This window comes from Schistocerca serialis, chromosome 6 (genome assembly GCF_023864345.2).
Source record: "Schistocerca serialis cubense isolate TAMUIC-IGC-003099 chromosome 6, iqSchSeri2.2, whole genome shotgun sequence".
NCBI classification, from domain to species: domain Eukaryota; kingdom Metazoa; phylum Arthropoda; class Insecta; order Orthoptera; family Acrididae; genus Schistocerca; species Schistocerca serialis.
This window is the reverse complement of record NC_064643.1, coordinates 633996308-634016145: the sequence shown is the minus strand read 5'-3', so window position 1 is coordinate 634016145 and position 19838 is coordinate 633996308. Positions and strand designations below refer to the sequence as shown.

At 43.1% G+C, this 19838-nt stretch overlaps 1 protein-coding gene across 1 annotated transcript in view; it reads left to right on the top strand.

Moving 5' to 3' along the window:
• Positions 1-19521, top strand: part of LOC126484521 (protein Wnt-5b-like) — a 606999-nt gene extending 587478 nt beyond the window's left edge. The window contains exon 7 of the mRNA XM_050108069.1: positions 19216-19521. Within this exon, the coding sequence (XP_049964026.1) occupies positions 19216-19403 (188 nt within the window). The 3' untranslated portion in view covers positions 19404-19521. The remainder of the gene's footprint in view (positions 1-19215) is intronic.
• Positions 19522-19838: the final 317 nt, after the last annotated feature.

Sequence of the window (19838 nt, the reverse complement as noted above, 5' to 3'; positions counted from 1 at the left end):
TCGAATTCCAGCCTTAGTACACTACAGGCCATTAAAATTGCTACACCAAGAAGAAATGCAGATGATAAACGGGTATTCATTGGGCAAATATATTATACTAGAACTGACACGTGATTACATTTTCACGCAATTTGGGTGCATAGATCCTGAGAAATCAGTACCCAGACCAACCACGTCTGCCCGTAATAACGGCCTTGATACGCCTGGGCATTGAGTCAAACAGACCTTGGATGGCGTGTACAGGAACAGCTGCCCATGCAGCTTCAACACGATACCACACTTAATCAAGAGTAGTGACTGGCGTACTGTGACGAGCCAGTTGCTCGACCACAATTGACCAGACGTTTTCAGTTGGTGAGAGGTCTGGAGAATGTGCTGGCCAGGACAGCAGTCGAACATTTTCTGTATCCAGAAAGGCCCGTACAGGACGTGACACAAGCGGTCGTGCATTATCCTGCTGAAATGTAGGGATTCGCAGGGATCGAATTAAGGGTAGAGCCACGGGTCGTAACACATCTGAAATGTAACGTCCACTGTTCAAACAGCCGTCAATGAGAACAAGAAGTGACCGAGACGTGTAACCAATGGCACCCCATGCCATCACGCTGGGTGATGACGAATACACGCTTCCAATGTGCGTTCACCGTCATGTCGCCAAACACGGATGCGACCATCATGATGCTGTAAACAGAACCTGGATTCATCCGAAAAAATGACGTTTTGCCATTCGTGCACCCAGGTTCGTCGTTGAGTACACCATCGCAGGCGCTCGTGTCTTTAATGGAGCGTCAAGGGTAACCGCAGCCATGGTCTCCGAGCTGATAGTCCATGCTGCTGCAAACCTCGTCGAACTGTTCGTGCAGATGGTTGTTGTCTTGCAAATGTCCCCATCTGTTGACTCAGGGATCGAGACGTGGCTGTACGATCCGTTATAGCCATGCGGACAAGATGCAGTTGGGATCCAGCTCGGCGTTCTGTGTTACCCTCCTGAACCCACCGATTCCATATTCTGCTAAAAATCATTGGATGTCGACCAACGCGAGCAGCAATGTCGCGATACGTTAAACCGCAATCGCGATAGGCTACAATCCGACCTTTATCAAAGTCGGAAACGTGATAGTACGCATTTCTCCTCCTTACACGACGCATCACAACAACGTTTCACCAGGCAACGCCGGTCAACTGCTGTTTGTGTATGAGAAATCGGTTGGAAACTTTCCTCATGTCGGCACGTTGTAGGTGTCGCCACCGGCGCCAACCTTGTGTGAATGCTCTGAAAAGCTAATCATTTGCATATCACAGCATCTTCTTCCCATCTGTTAAATTTCGGGTCGGTAACACGTCATCTTCGTGGTGTATAAATTTTAATGGCCAGTAGTGTACAATTCTTAATTCGTTGCTTCAGTCTGCGTATGTACGTAATTTTTGTGTGTTTGCAAGTTCATGTCTGCAGTCCTTTATTCACAGTAAAATATCACCCCACAGTACGCTGTTGGACGAGCCGTAACAGTATGGGGAGCAGCCTTAATAAAGAAGCAGAGTGTGTGACAATTTGTTTTCTGCATCTAAAGGGAAATACACACTGGGATGGTGGAAAAATACAACTGGACGACGTCATATGGCAGTGATTAGGTGCTGCAGACACATTGTGGTCAAACGAACCTGATGATCGGCGCAGAGTGGCCGTGCGGTTCGGGGCGCCATGTCACGGATTGAGTGGTTCCTCCCGCCGGAGATTCGAATCCTCCCTCGGTCATGGGTGTGTGTGTGTGTGTGTGTGTGTGTGTGTGTGTGTGTGTGTGTGTGTGTGTGTGTGTGTGTGTGTGTGTGTGCGTGTGTGGTGTGTGTTGTTCTTAGGATAAGTTAGTTTAAGTAGTGTTTAAGTCTAGGGACCGATGACCTCAGCAGTTTGGTCCCTTAGGGATTCACACACATTTGAACATTTGAACCTGAATGACAAACGAAGTTGCTGGTCCTCTTGCTGTGAAGGACGGGCTATCGCAGGAGTAGTGGAGGCCCTCGTGCTCGAGCACCGGCGGTAGCGTAAAATGGAAAACTTAGCCAGCGAGCAGTTGTCAACTTTTCGCACTACGTTATGAACACGACGGGAAACGTTCACTTATTGAGTGCGCAGCATTTCCATTGGGTCATTCTGTTGGTAATGGTTCGCGTGATGAATAATGGGAAGCGAACAGGTCGAATCATCAGTCGCCTGTGAGTAGCGGATCGCATTGCTCGTTCGCCAACGATAGCGTATTGCCAACAGCAGCACGCAACGGTAGAGGGGCGGACACGGTTAAGTACACTTCAGCCATTATGACAACGGTCTCTGCCCGCTGGGTTCCACGACTGTCCATGCCAATCTGAGGCAGCAGCGAAAACGTTGCAGCCGTGTCGGGTCGGTCCAGATGATTTCTTTAGCCGCCTAATAATCGTTAATGAGTGCTGGGTGTATCGTAATGAACCCGAGACAAACGAACAAAGCAAGCAGTGCAGACATTTGGATTCACCACCGCCGTATTATCATCGGGCAAGGTGACTCTGGACGTTTTTTGGGATTCCCACGGAAGGGTGCTAACTGATTACTCTTGTAAGTTTCAGACCATCATATGAGCATACTACCGAAATCTCCTGACGATGTTACGAATGGTTATTAAGACGAAGCGACGTTGGGGGCTGTCCGAGGTGGAACTGCGCGGCCGCTACGGTCGCAGGTTCGAATCCTGCCTCGGGCATGGATGTGTGTGATGTCCTTAGGTTAGTTAGGTTTAAGTAGTTCTAAGTTCTAGGGGACTGATGACCTAAGATGTTGAGTCCCATAGTGCTCAGAGCCATTTTTTTGTCCGAGGTGGTTTTCTTGTTCCACGGCGGCGCCGATTTCATTCTGCTTTTCTGGGTCATCAAATTTTGCCTCATTACCTTATTCTCGTGACATGCCAACCAGCAACTTCACGCTTTATCCTCGGATGAAGAAAATTGTGACTGGCAGACATTTCCATAATGATGACGAAGTGATTTTCAAAGTAGAACGTTTCCTAAACTGTCAAAATGCAGACTTCCACAGCCAAAGACTCCTCTAAATCATCTACCGTACCGAAAACGGCGTCTCATTGAAGAGTGAATATGCAGAGAAGGTGTGACACCATCACCCAGGCCGCAGCTTGATGTTTCGGAGGTGATAATTATAACTGTGTGACTTCCCCTCGTATATAAGAACGCGAGAAGGAATTAAATACGCACTTTTTACACCACCACATATAATGCTTTTGAGGGAACAACGAAAACTTCCGATAATTGTCAGTCTCGATATTCCAGTACACAGAGGGGCCCAAAAAAATTTATCCACTGTTTAAAATTGGTTCGAATGGCTCTGAGCACTATGCGACTTAACTTCTGAGGTCATCAGTCGCCTAGAACTTAGAACTAATTAAACCTAACTAACCTAAGGACATCACACACATCCATGCCCGAGGCAGGATTCGAACCTGCGACCGTAGCGGCCACGCGGTTCCAGACTGAAGCGCCTTTAACCGCACGGCCACACCGGCCGGCCACTGTTTAAAAGTCAGTAACTGGCAAACTAATTGACGGAGTTGTCTCATCTTTGGCCGTGTAATAGTTTGTAGTTCCGGCAATTGCCACACAAGCGTCGTATTGCGTTGTTTTGTTTTGTCAGATGACAGTCGCCAGATAGTCAGTGTTTTGTTCTTAGTTGCACCTAGTTACTCAAGTAAACATGGCTGGCGCAAGGCTTACATTCGATGAAAGGAAGTCAGTTTTGAAGTGGTATTTTAAGTACGAAAACATTAAGGAGGTTCAACGGCAATGGCGAAATGAGTACCAAACACAGCCACCGACACCTTTAACGATTCGTTGTATTCGAGACAAATTTGAAGCCGAAGGCTGTGTTAAAGATGTACACAAACAACGATCTGGACGACCTGTAACAGTAACAAGTCCAGCTAACTCCCGTCGTGTGTTACAACAATTCACTCGCTTACCACAGAAGCCTGTGAGACAGTGTGCCCGTGAAACTGTAGTAAGTCGCTCAAGTGTTTGGTGAATTTTGAAGACAGCAAAGTGGAAGTGCTACATCCCACGATTGCTACACGCATTGAATGAGGACGACCCAGATCGTAGAATGGAGTGCTGCCAGTGGTTTTCTAACATGGTGCTCAACGATGAAAAGATTGCAGAGATGATTGTGTGGTCTAATGAGGCGCAGTTCAATGGTACAGTAATTCGCCATAACTGCATCTACTGGGCCGCCGAAAATCCTAACGTCCATGTAGACAAAGCCGTGAATTTGCCAGGAGTAAATGTGTGGTGTGGGTTGTCATACCGGGGCTTGATGGGCCATTCTTCTTTGACGGCACAGTTACCGGTGAGGGGTACCTTCAGAAGCTGCAGACATCCATTTTACCTGCCATCCGAGACTTGTATGGAGACGGAAGAGTTTACTTTCAACAAGATGGTGCCCCAGCCCACTACCAAAATCGTGTTAGGGCGTATTTCGACGAAAATCTACCGGGAAGATGGATAGGCCGTAGAGGTGCTATGGAGTATCCACCACGTTCCCCAGACCTAACTCCTCTGGACTTTTACCTGTGGGGAACGCTAAAGGACGTCGTTTATCGACAAAAGCCACGCACATTGGATGAACTTCGAGAATCCATCGTACATTCATCATACATCCAACTGAACACGTTGCAGTCAGTAGTTCGTGCTGCAGTTCGGCGGCATCGTTTGTGTGTGAAAGTTAATGGTGACCATTTCGAACACCTATAGTGATATCATTAAGTTGGACTTTAAGCTACACTTTCACCAAAAATGAGACAACTCCGTCAATTAGTTTGCTAGTTATGGACTATTAAACAGTGGATACATTTTTTTGGACCCCTCTGTATGTTTCAGATTTCTTTTGGATTTCCGTTACGCTCTTACGTTTGTTTACATAGAACTATAAGAGATTTTTTGCAAATGACTTTTCTGCTGTATTCAGACATTTCAGCGTGTGGTGTGCCGTGCTGTGAGCTTCAGCTTACCGATAATGTTGTGGGAGTGTGTAACGGAATAGCTTTTTAATTAATTTGTTGTTGGTAAAATAGATAACTTGTTAACGATAACATCGACGTTTTTGAAATTGTGATTAAGCTTACTGTATAAGTACAGGGCTACTATACAAGATTTATTCGTTTTCAAAGTTCCATATTTTACAAAATATTAGATGTAAAAATTCGACTGATGCATGAATCGGACGGTAAACTCGGAGAGTCTGTGTGTCCACCAGTTGGCGCTGTGAGTGCAGTGCCTTGGCAGAGTGGAACTGAAGAAAGAAGAAAGTTCTGTTGTGTTTGAATATGCGAGATGTTTATGTGTTATAACGGTGCAGCGTGCATTCAGAAGGAACTGGAGAAAAGAACCGCCACGTGAACAGAGCATTGTGTGTTGGTATCGACAATTTAGAGGCCCTTTGTAAACAGGAAAGAACCGAGTGACCGAATATGGGACCAAATGGGCTAAATGCAACCGTGGAGCGGATGGCGGAAAGTTTCGTACGCAGTCCAAAAAAATCAACGACACAGGTCAGCCACGAGTTAGGAATACCGCAGCAAACTGCATAGAAGATTTTGCGCCGGTGGTTACATTGCAAACCGAACAGTCGGCAGCTCGCGCAACAATTAAAACGGGGAGATTATGGCCGGCGCCTTCCATGTTGCATCACCATCGTGGAAGCACCTGAGGACGAACATTTCGCCTTCGAGTTGATGTTCAGCGATGAAGCAAACTTCAGTCCGTTCAGAAACGCTAATCGCCACAATGTCAGAGTGTGTGGCACTGGACAACCTCATGAAACTCTGGTGCACCAACAAGATTCGTCGAAGGTCGGTGTTTTCTGTGCAGTGTCATAGACGAAGCTGTTTGGGCAGTTTGTGAGCAGACTGTTACAACTGCGTCGTACCCGGATACGTTACAGCTGTGGTCGTTTCTACAACTGACTGCTGATTCCGAGAGTTCTATCTTCCAACAAGACGGAGCGACCCCTCATTGAAGCATTGATTTTCTTCGCTACCTGAATGACGAACTTCTGCATCGCTGGATTAGACGCACTGGTGAAGATGATGTGGCTCTGTTCCCTTGGGTCTCCAGGTCGCCTGATATAACGCCTTGTGACTTCCTCCTTTGGGGATACATTAAGGACCGTGTTTAGGCAACCCTACTGCCAAGAACATTGGATCAGCCCAGAGAACCCATCAGTGCTATTGTGATAACCACTGATGGGATGTTGCTACACAAGGTATGAAGGAACTTGACTCTCGCTAGCACATGTTTCGTGGGACCAGAGGGCCAATGAGAGAATATTTTTAGAGTGAAAAATGCTAACTTGGGGACTTCATGGCTCTATTCATGCATCAAAAATATTTGTACATACAATACTTTGGAAAACATTTAGCTTCGAAGAAGAATGAAGCATTTATACTAGCCTTGTATTTTTCATTAGCGGTTTATCACATTATTCATTGTTACGGAAATAATGGGTTGCAACAATCCAACTTGTACACATCTGTTCTCTTCCTGAGAGAAGAATAATTCGTTTCAAAGAAAAGGGTGTCAATCAACCACTAATGTAGGTTCAAAAATGGCTCTGAGCACTATGGGACTCAACTGCTGTGGTCATAAGTCCCCTAGAACTTAGAACTACTTAAACCTAACTAACCTAAGGACAGCACACAACACCCAGCCATCACGAGGCAGAGAAAATCCCTGACCCCGCCGAGAATCGAACCCGGGAACCCGGGCGTGGGAAGCGAGAATGCTACCGCACGACCACGAGATGCGGGCACACTAATGTAGGGAACCCATCTCGAATTTTAGGTCTTAAGTTTTTTTTCCGCTTCTCTTTCCCATAACTGGAACACCTTTCCTTTGGAGGAAGTGTGCAGTAGGCTGACCGCAGCTACGGGGTTCGCCGTTGGCCTTGCCTTTTCCGGTAGTTGTGATACATTTTCTCTGGAAGAAGTGTACAGCTGCAAACAACATCGGACAGAGTAACTATCAAGCAGTGGATGAATGATGTTGACATAATAATGATCTCTACAAGTTTCGATATTAGTGCTTGAAAATGGTGCAGTTCATTGAGGAGGGCGATGATTAGCACCTTTTGCAATAGCAAGTCGTGTTACCTAAACTGTTGTCATGCATGCAAGGTGTGTCCAGAAGCACGAGCCAGTCGTAAAATAGACGATAAGATTTCATGATATTTAGATAAATTAGAGCGAAGGGTCGTTACTATAATACGAAAGAGCCTTAATTTATGAAACCATTTTGCCTTTCTTCGTTCCTTCCATCACTTGTGACAATTTCTATACCCATCTAATTCAATAGCTTCCCAATGATAGTGTTATTACTACAAGTTAGTTGTGATCGTGATTTGGAGCTCTATTATCATTATATAAATCGGCATCATACTGAATGCCGCATTGTTTATGCAAGAAGGCTACACCTGTCATCATAAAAACCTTAATTGTATTTTGGGCAATTGCCAGTAGCTCACGACATTTCCTACACTCAGCTTTCTAACTTCGTTTAATGAAACTCTTTAAAAAATCATCGAACAACTGTGAGCTAATACAACCCCCAGCAATAGGATAACACTGTGTAGTAGGCAAGGATTCTAATACACTAAGACATTTTTGATACCATTTATGATTAAAATGATTGAGCAGTGGCAATATTTGCATCCGAGTATTGTACACGTAATCGTTTTATGACGTTTCTGAAAGATATTCTTTAACGTAGCTGATGTGAATCATACACTTCCATTTAGTATTTATTGAGAATTTTGTATTCAAGAATATTTTATTCATTCACTCGCATTCTGAGAGAGCGTCAAAGACTGTTTCAGGGAAGAAGATCTAAACTAAAAAATTGTCGACATTAAAAAATCGACATTTAAAAAAATTGTTTCGTTATCACTCTGTCACACTATTTCTAGTGTAAGGGCATCCTATCAAATGTCTTCTCTGCAGAGACCACACATGTTTCGTCTAAAGAATTCTTTGGGGAAACAGGCGGGGACGAAATACGAAAAATAAAGAGAAAACCAATGCCATACCGCAAACGCAAATCAGAACCATTATTAATTAAATTTTCACTCATGTCATAGCACAAGATTTTAGACATAAAGTTGAAAATAAAAGCTATTTGCCCACTTTAATTGTTCTAGTGGGAGTGTTGATGATAGGTGAACAACCTCAGTAATCCTTATAGACACAAAAAGAAGGCTGATTAGTAAATAACCCATCGACTTTCTGCCGTTGTTGTCAAGCTAGTGTCTTCCTCGCTATTGTATCTCATCTTGCGGACTCATGCAGTGGTGAAGATGCTGCGTGGGGCTCGGCAAGTGCATTGGCAGGGAGAACACACCCGCTTTGTATTCTCCAAATGACTTGGCGTCAAACATATAAATGCGGTGGGAAGAGAAACCCCTACCGCCGAAAGTAGTTGCTGTTACGAAGTGTCTTGCTTGCACACAGCAACTACACAGCTGTGTCACAGGGCCAAATGGGATTACGTAACAATTATGGCAGAAATAGATGGCAACTCAAATTAGCAGCAATTACAGTGATTTATTGATAGAAGTTTTACAACACTTTACTGAATTATGAAAACTGTAAATGGCAGTACAGGGAATGTTCGGTTGCACTGATTTGTCTTTAGACCTGCTACAGTCCTGAATACAGCGAACGATGACTGCGACCACTTGCGGAATGTCCAGTTTGGCACTACTTGGCGGCAATTATAAAAGGCTTCTGGACCGAAAGCCTCCAGATGTCAGACGATCGGATCGGCACCAACCATTGTATATCGGCTGAGTATCAATCAAACCTCCGGTGTAGTTTGTGTTATGTGCTGTCGTCTGGAGGAACGTGCGCAAACGGTAAGTAATAAGTTACACTTCATCTAACGAGCACAGAAAAAGGGTAACTGTGAGCGTCTGTCACGTAGAGTTCCCGGTAGAGCGTTAGTTTGTCGTAACAAGGGTTCCGAGTTCGCGCGCTGTTCTTGTCAGTTTTGGCTGATGGTACTGACAGCGGCATTAGACTGTTTACCGATGATTCTGTAGTCTACAGGAAGGTAGTATCACACGGAAGTTGTGAACAAATCAATGAGAATTTACAGAAAATAAATGCGTGATGTAATGACTGGCAGTTATCTCTCAATATTAGTAAGTGTAACCTAATGCGTATAACAGGGCGAAAATCCCCATTGACGTACGAGTACAAAATAAATGCCCAGTCTCTGGAAGCAGTAACATCCGTCAAGTATCTGGGTGTGTCTATTCGAAATGATCTCAAATGAAATGGAAAATGGAACTGAGCATTTGGCGTCATTGGCTGGGAGCCCCTTACGGGGCAGGTCCGGCCGCCTTGGTGCAGATCTTATTACATTCAACGCCACATTGGGCGACCTGCGCGCCGGATGGGGATGAAATGATGATGAACACAACACAACACCCAGTCCCTGAGCGGAGCAAATCCCCGACCCAGCCGAGAATCGAACCCGGGCAGTCCGTCCCGCTGACCATTCACCTATCGGGGCGGACTCTCAAATGGAATGATCAGATTACACAAGTAACGGGCAAGGCGAACTCTAGATTGCGGTTTATTGGTAGAATGCTGAAGCGATGCACTCCTTCAACAAAGGAAATTGCTTACAATACGTTAGTTGGTCTGTATGGGACCCTGTTAGGTCTGATTCAAGAGATTGAAAAGGTCCAAAGAAGAGCGGCAAAATTCGTGACTGGTACATTTAGCCATCGCCAGAGCGTTACAAATCTCATAGAAAGTTTGATGTGGGACACACTTGCAGATAGACGACGCGCTAAACGGAAGGGGCTGCTCACTAAATTCCGAAATCCGATCTTCGCCGAGGATGTAGAGCGTATATTATTACCACCAACTTTCAAATTGTGCAATGATCACCATTCAAAGGTAATGGAAATTAGAGCTCGTACTGAGGCGTTCAGACAGTCGTTTTTCCCTCGCGCTATCCGCGAGTTGAACAGAGAGGGAGAAATATGGCTTTGGCATGAATTGTGCCCCCCGCCACACACCGCCTGGTGGCTATCGGAGTAGATATGTAGATGTAGATGTAGTGTAGCATGTGTGGAAGTGTTGTATGGACAACATGTTCCTCATATGTTCTCTTAAAAGGACGGTTCGGAGTTTATGGCAACGTTCTACTAGCAGACCGCTTTCACATCGTTTGTTTGAAAGTAGTAAGCCTATGGATTATAATTGTAGTTTCACAGAATAAACATAAACAATTGAAACATAGGGTATAAAGGAACAATTGCATTGCAGGTGCGGAAGTATTAAGAGCATTAATAATAATAATAACAAGTATTATTGCAAGTATTACTACTTCCGCACACGTAATCCAATTGTTTCTTTATACCTTCTGTTTCGATTGTTTATGTTTATTCTGTGAAACTAAAAATGTATTCCATAGGTTTGTTACTTTGAAATAAATGATGCGATAGCGGACTGCCAATAGAACGTTGCTATAAACTCCGAATAGTACTTGTACGAGTACATGTCAGGAACATTTTGTCCCATATAACACTTTCACCCGTGCTACAATACAAAAACTGACATGACCAGCGCATGAATTTGGGACCCTTGGCCGGCCGTGGTGGCCGAGCGGTTGTAGGCGCTACAGTCTGGAACCGCGTGACCGCTACGGTCGCAGGTTCGAATCCTGCCTCGGGCATGGATGTTTGTGATGTCCTTAGGTTAGTTAGGTTTAAGTAGTTCTAAGTTCTAGGGGACTGATGACCTCTGAAGTCCCATAGTGCTCAGAGCCATTTGAACCATTTTTTTTTTAGACCCTTGGTACAATAAACTAACGCTCTATCGACTTCCCCACGGGACCTGTATGCGACATGCGCTCACAGTTAAGCTTTTCTTGTACTCCGTAAGTCAGGTGTTACTCAATTACTGACCGTTTTACGCACGTTCTCCCGGACGACAGCACGCAGTACAAACTATATCGAAGTTTTGGTTGACGCTCAGTGGATACACAACGTTTGGTACCAATTTGACTGTCTGACATCTGGAGTTTTGGTTGTGAAACACTCAGTAAGACCTCTCCTGAGGTACCAACAAACTAGCTGACTGGTGAGTGGAGTCGCGTGTCTGCATATATGCACGTTTAGTGGATGAATGTCGATTTGACGTAAGCTGGAGGCGTAACATAGTCCCTGTCGAGTGGACTATCTTTGAAGCATAAGTTTACCTAAGTTGCGCCTGACTCATAGGCAACTCGTCACCCTCGCACGTGGAGCTGTGTCCCGTATCTTCCGCAGGCCGCGGCAAGTCCGATGCAATCTGAGTCCGAGAGTAAACTCGGCCCAGATGCCCGTCAGCTTCGCCTAAAGCCGGGTTTTCCTAGCAGTAGGAATTCTGCGCCGCGCGAACAGTACAGGCTATTTTGCGCCAGCAGGGACGCAAAACTTAAATATGTTGTTTTCCCAGAAAATGAAACTACAAGCGTATCAAAATACAGTTCTCACATGCTCCTTTAGAAAGAATGTTCAAACGACGTTTTATTATTTTAACCAGAGTTGGAAGGAAAATCAGCATTGGCCGTATTTTGTTTTATTGTCATTGACAATAAAACAACAAAATTCTATTTGGTCGTGGTGCACACAACACGCCATGGAGTCGCCAATCAATACAGTTTAACAAGAGTGCTGACGTGCTGTACAGTATTGAGAGACCGGATGAAAAAAAAAAGAAAAGCAAAGTCCTGGGTTTTCCCATAACTAAACGTATAATGGACGATGAAGAGGAGGATTATTTTCTTCAGACTTACATGAAGCGAAGAGTCAGTAGCAAGTTTCTGACACTGGGCCTCGACAATGAGGTGCACTTTTTGCCTTTTGGCACACTTTGTAGCCATTTTCCACACGAACATTGTCTCACTTGCAGCAGCTGCTTCACGAGAACGCAGCACGCAACGCATTAGATTCGTCCACAACCAGTTGACTTGTCGCGTCTGACGTAAAGCGCTCTCGCTCTTCAAAAAAAAAAAAAAAAAAAAATGGTTCAAATGGCTCTGAGCACTATGGGATTTAACTTCTGTGGTCATCAGTCCCCTAGAACTTAGAACTACTTAAACCTAACTAACCTAAGGACATCACACACATCCATGCCCGAGGCAGGATTCGAACCTGCGACCGTAGCAGTCGCGCTGTTCCGGACTGCGCGCCTAGAACCGCTAGACCACCGCGGCCGGCTCTCGCTCTTCACACTGTGTTCTGTCGGAAAACACCTTCACTGTTTTGTCAGTGTCGAGCGGACGACGTACTACGCGAGGCGCATTAAGTACTACGCGGCGTAAAATTCCTGTTTCTAGGAAAAACCCCCTTAAAGCGGCGATCTGCATCTGTGCTTCGTACATAATGGATAGATCCAAGGACCAGCGACTAGTGTGCAGAAGTCACTTGTGGTCCAAACTGAGGAATGCTGCTGCGTTGAGTGCGACCTACATTTATCTCACGCCTCCCAGCAGTATTTAGCAGTTAGGACTAGAGCCTTACAAGCACCGTTGAAACAGTTCACTGCGGGGATCCATGGTTGTAGCTAGAACGCTGGCTGGTAAATAGTTGTAGGGTGAATGCTGCAAACTTCTACGAACACGTAATAACTGTAACTAAAGTACAGGTATTCATTGTTTTCCTGGATATGACACGAATTACTCGTAAATGGAGCTAAAGATGGAGAAAGCGTCAACTCACACTGTTATATTACTTTTATGTTCTTTTCGTGTCTTTCACTTTCTTGACGGTCGTGTCAACGTTCTGCAGCTACGCTTTATGACAGTCACGCTTTTGATCTATTGAAGCCATTGTTTGCAATTCATCGTAGCCCGTTCTCATTACCGTGTGTAAATCTTGTAGATATCTGTAACCTTTCTCCTCTCTAATCGACTAAGCAAAAATGGCATTGATCGAGTAAGCCTAATCGTACAATAAAATTATGCCAATCGTTTGCGAAGCAGATGTGCAAATAATTGTCACTGAAATCGTTACATGGTGATACATCTCTGTTGTAATCAAAATTCGTTACTTTACAGCACTGTTTACCTACACAGGCTAATTTCCCAAATAAAATTCACAGAATTTAATTTTTTTAAATAATTTGAAAATATGTGTAATAAATAACACAATCAAGATTCTGCACAGCTATGTACATGGGTGCCGATACTGAATGGATTTACTAGTACAAAAATTTTATTTTTATTTTTCACTTGATGTTCGTCAGAGCCTTCTGCCTGGCGGAAAGTTGCAGCGTCTCAGTCGCGTTGCCCAGAACCGGACAGAACCACCCTGAAACTCACGTGTTGAACCATCAGCAGCTAAACTCACGTGTTGCTGACGAGGTAACTCTACCGAACTGCGCGTCTTACGACCTGACCGACCAACAGGGAGGCTTGGAGGTGATGAAGTGGGGGCGGAACCGCGGCCAGCTGCCGGGAGCGGACACACCTTTCGCTCTCTTCTGCTGGCAGCTTCCAAACCGATCAGACGCCCTCCTCACCTGCCCTCTTGGGTGGCTGCCCGTTCAGTCTCGGCGGCTCCTCCAGGCCTGCCTTTCTTGACGGCATTAAAACTTCACGCAGGTTAAACTATGTTTGATTCTTCACCTCAACGGGTGCCTACTGCTTTCCCCTCCTGGCCAATCCTGACTCATTAACAGCTAAGAAGCCGGAATACAAACCATCATGTCACACAGAAAACACTTCCACAAAAAAATGTAGGGCGCAGAATCTACACAATAATAATCATTTTTAATCTTTGCTTACAAGTGCTGCTTAGTTTAATCTTTACTTTATTATTTACTTTCATTCAGAACTGTAATTACACTTACTGCCTCTCGTCGTTGAACTAAGTTGACTGACTTATTGAGCCGTCATTAATTTTCAATAAAAGCAAAACTGGCATAGATTTTGTCTCATATTTTTTTCTTTGACAGAAAAACGACACTTGGTTATATTAAATTAGGGAAGGTGCAGGATCCTAGTCTAGGGAACAATGACAGGTTGATGAAAAGATCAGGGAACTAGAATTTTATGCAAGTAACATTATTATTTAAATTCAATAAGAGTTACCGAAACTGACCGGGTTTACTTATGTAATTTCTATGCTAATCTGATGTAAACAGCCTTAAAGGCTGTCGATGCTGTAAAGACGGCGGTGTTGGAGTCTCCGACAAACTCCATTAGCTCCAGTTGTTGTAAGAACACTCTGATTAGTAGCAAATTATTACGCAGCAAGAGCCTGATGTTGTTTAGACTAGTATTCATCTGCCCGCATAGGCCGCTGTCACTGTGTCTAGAAACTGAGTTTTGGCCTCACGTGGACCAGCTTCTCGACTTTCACGCAATACGTGCTTCAGGTCAGTAAATTGGCTGTTACTGGAGAGACCAGTGTGTGCACTCTCTGACGTGACACACTCAGTGCCAACGTGCGCTGTTACCACTAGGGTTTACGCTTTACAGATATACAAAGCATCTAACATTCCCCAAACTTTCCCTATTGATTCCCTAATGACAGTCACCCAGTGTAGTAGTTATGTACATACACTTATAAAGGTTGTTGCAATTTGTTTTACGAAACATACTTCAAATAAGAATAACATATTTGATTCCAATTACATATGAAATTTCACAGTTACAGAATAATCAACATCCTTACTAGTACAGGATGATATAGGGTGTTACGGGAATAAGATATTTATCTATTGATGACAGTGGACTAATAATTGTAGCTATTACTAGTGGTATGTTTTTAGGTTTGTTAGTACCTCCAAGAACACGTGGCACAAGCAGATTAATGTTTTCTTTTCCCCTGGGCAGAGGTTCAGTTGCTTTAGTGTAGATGCATGGACGCAAAACGGACAATCTATACTGACAGGTGTAGTCTATTTCGTGGCACAGTTACGACCGTGCAGGAAACATCAGGTAGTACTTTATGTCATGTGTTTTTCGGAAGATTGTTAGACCCAGCGAAAAAAACAACTAATGCACTTAAGTGAGTACATATTAAGGTACCAATGACTACAGTATCTGTACCTATACCCCTAACAATCTGGATGATATCTGAGAAAAAATATTTTAAAAAAATATCACATCTGCACTGTGGAGTCACATAGGCATAGGACTGAACTGCCGCACACGAGCTCCAGAGCATGTTGTATAAGCAGCTGCAGTGTTGTAAAGTGGTCTATAATGATGATCAATAATCCCGGTGTTCCTTTGTATACAACGCAAGGTGGTAACGCTATTGAGCAATCCAGTGGATGGTCGGATGTAGTGTCATTACCTTTCTGCTGGAAGCTTGGGGTTTGCACTGTCGTGTTGATGTTTAAATTTAATTTAGATAATTACATATAATGTGACTAATTTCTACACTATATTGTAATGACGTAAAAAGAGTCAGTTTACCTGCTAATCAACATAATTTGAATTTACATATAGCTATATTATAAACATTTATATATTAGTTTGCTAAAAAAACTAAGGTAATTACTTTAATAAGAAGAGCAAATACTCAACACATTTGCACTGCTTAAGCTACAATTTTGTAAACGAAACCTATTTTGTGAAGTAGAAGAAGGCATTTTAGCCCACTAAGTTCGACTAGCAGTAACAGTAGTATTAGTAGTAGTAGTAGTAGTAGTAGCTTTATTCACCGGTAGATCTCTTTTTACAAGGATATAGGACATTTCAAAGTATCTACAAATTTAGATCAATTTAAAATAAGCTAATTCGTATACACATATATTTACAGACTTCTAGTTAGAGACAATCATTAGATTTACTCCTGGTATACAATACTTTTTTTACAAATAACTTATTAAATAATGTAATGCCACATTGTTCATTTATATCTCACTATTAGTCACTGCACACACTATACACACATTGTTTCATAACACTTCACTCACTATACACACTAGTAGCAGCCTTATTCCTATCCTAATGAAAGCGGAAGGCAATTTGTATAAAGAGTACCGAAAGTCATCTTCTCTTATATGTCTCGTATTGAGTCAGTTGTTTGATAATCTCAGTAAGATGTTCGTCTAATATTTACATTCTTCTTGATTATATGAATCGTTTTCCCTGGATATCATGAAGAAGAGTTTCAGGAAGCTACAGATGTATGTTTTACTCTAGTGACAATATAATTTTTTAAAGGTGCGAAATATTACAGTATTGCAGTCGTAGCGTGATAATATGAAAACCATAATGTTAACGTCAACGGCCTTGCCGAGGTCGATACACCGGTTCCTGTCAGAACACTGAAGTTAAGTACCGTCGGGCATGGCCAGTACTTATATGGGTGACCGTCAGAATATGCCACATACTGTTGACAGGTATTTTATCTTTACGGCAAAGGAGACAGGAGGGGCCTAGGCGTGAAGTACCTTCTCATCAGTATTCACACCAATGTCCTGGATTCAATTCCAGACCTCTCAGCAGTGTCACATGAAGTGAAGGCATGCGACACTGTTGGTGGTGATCGGTACGTCGGATGGGGACGTTAAGGTAGCTGGCGCCGTTGGTGCTCTTCGAGAGGAGTAGGGTCTGTGCTGGCACCGGATTTCCCCCTCTCCCTTTTGTCATCATCTCCAACACGAGCATGACACAATGCTACACACGCGCCATTACATTCATCCACACGTAACATACACACTTACACGCACAACTCTCATACTTCGAGAAGGAAAGTTGTCTCCGAGCGCGAAGGATACAAAAAACCTCAAGAATTAGGCGGCTGAACCTGCCCTTTGGGGTCTCCCAGCCATTCATGCTACAGAACTTGACTTTATAGCATTAAATTTAAGAATCCCTCTTATGATACACTTCAATGCAGTAGAAGGAGCTGCCATACAGAAAATTCTGTAATTTACTCTTACGCTCCACTCTCTTACTAACAAGGCTTTTAATATGATCTATAAGGCTGCAGAGTACATGCCTATCCATGTAACTGACATTCACGAACTTTAGTTTTTGTTAGTTGTTTTTGGTCCTAGTATTGTACAATACTCCGCATTATTTTTGAAGAAAGGGAGAAATTGGTAACAAAGGACATGAATGAGTATGTGTGTTGTGAGACAGTTTTCAAAATACCAAGTTTTTAAAAGATGACTCTGCAGTTCATTCTAACATTAGGTACAGTACTTACAATACACTTCTTACCTCTGGAGTGTAACTCGAGTTAGTTCCGGAAATTATAATGTAACTCATCATGAATGAAGATATTTCTGTATTTTTAAATCGCCTATTCCTTTAATCACATTCATATCAAATGTAGGTGACCAAGGCGATTCGTAAGGTTGTGTGTGAGAGTTTTGCTGTTCAAGTTTTAATCACAAAGGCAGAGTGCTACGTGCTGGGTGTATTTTATTGTTTGAGTAGATTTTAGGTACATGTTCTACCGCTATGTGAAAAGTATTATGTTCATGTACTGAGTATTGTCAACATCTGATGGCAACCATTTACACTGAAATATTTGTTAATATTGTCAAATATTTAATTAGCTGCCTTTCCACTAAGAGCACTAGTTCTATTTTTCTTTATATTTTTACATCACCTACATAAAGTATCAAGCATACACCTTCCGATACTGCAAGTGAAAGGTCATCAATGAATATAAGAAACAACAAAGGATGCAAGATAGAATTGTGTGGTACAAAATTCCTGATAAATCTGGGAATAGAACCTGAATCCTCTGCTTAGCAGCCAGATACAATGACCACTTTTTTGACACTTTTGTTGACAAATACCATTATAATTCTTAAAGATCTACAGTTCTTTATCCACACAATCCACATACCAATGTAATATTTACTGATGTGCAGTGTTTATATATATCAGCCAGATACAATGACCACTTTTTTGACATTTTTGTTGACAAATACCATTATAATTCTTAATGATCTACAGTTCTTTTTACACACACACACACACACACACACAGATATATATATATATATATATATATATATATATATATATATGTTCTACCATTATGTGAAAAGTATTATATTCATGTACTGGCAACCATTTACACTGAGAAATTTGTTGATATTGTCAAATATTTAATTAGCTGCCTTTTCAGATATATATATATATATATATATATATATATATATATATATATATATATATATATATATAGTCAAATATTTAATTAGCTGCCTTTTCAGATATATATATATATATATTTGACAATATAAACAAATTTCTCAGTGTAAATGGTTGCCACCAGATGTTGACAATACTCAGTACATGAACATAATACTTTTCACATAATGGTAGAACATATATATATATATATATATGTGTGTGTGTGTGTGTGTGTGTGTGTGTGTGTGTGTGTGTGTGTGTGTGTGTAAAAAGAACTGTAGATCATTAAGAATTGTAATGGTATTTGTCAACAAAAATGTCAAAAAAGTGGTCATTGTATCTGGCTGATATATATAAACACTGCACATCAGTAAATATTACATTGGTACGTTACACTCATCATATGACAAACAGTGGAGCAGAATTTAATTTCATAAAGGACACCACTGAACAATGAAGGGACCCAGACCCTGAGAATAGCAGCTAGATGCAATGACCACTTTTTAATACCTTTATTGACAAAAACCGTTGATATTGCAATCCTTAAGGATCTACATTTCTGTTTTCATATACACATGCATTACATATATAATAGATAGCACATCAAAAAATATTACAGCATCAGTACATTACACTCATCACATGATGAACTCTCGAGCGAAATTTAATATTACTAAGAACATCCTATAACAAATTCAAACAGTTTATCTAACATGAAGGGTAACACTTAATTATGGAGGCAAACCCTGTTGTGCACATAAAATTAAATTTATGAATTTACAATGTCGACTATTGGATAGTGTATTAACATTTTTCTGAGGATACCATTAATCAAACAGTGAAATTCATTAGCCAGATTCCAAAATATTCTGAGTGATAATCTTTGAAGTTACTGGTCATGTTAGTTTCAAAGCCAACTTCTCACTGCGATATCTTTGCTGAGTGTGTCCATCTCGTTTATTGAAAGATTAGCCTCCACAGAGTTCGGCTCTAACACTGCCTGCTTGCTTTCAGGCACGTACGGGCGGCAGTGCAACCGGACGTCGCAGGGCATCGACGGCTGCAGCTTGCTGTGCTGCGGGCGCGGCTACAACACGCAGAAGACGCTGGTGCGCGAGCGGTGCCGCTGCAAGTTCCGCTGGTGCTGCTCCGTGGAGTGCAAGGTGTGCTCCCGCACCGTGGACGTGCACACCTGCAAGTGAGCCGGCACTCCTCGCAGGGGAGCGCCGTCGTCAGGGTTACGACCTGCACACCTGCAAGTGAGCGGACACTCCTCGCAGGGGAGCGCTGGCGTCAGGGTTACGACCTGCACACCTGCAAGTGAGCCGACGCTCCTCGCAGGGGAGCGCCGTCGTCAGGGTTACGACCTGCACACCTGCAAGTGAGCCGACACTCCTCGCAGGGGAGCGCCGTCGTCAGGGTTACGACCTGCACACCTGCAAGTGAGCGGACACTCCTCGCACAGGAGCGCCGTCGTCGGGGTTACGACCTGCACACCTGCAAGGCAGCAGACACTCCTCGCAGGGGAGCGCCGTCGTCGGGGTTACGACCTGCACACCTGCAAGTGAGCAGACACTCCTCGCAGGGGAGCGCCGTCGTCAGGGTTACGACCTGCACACCTGCAAGTGAGCAGACAC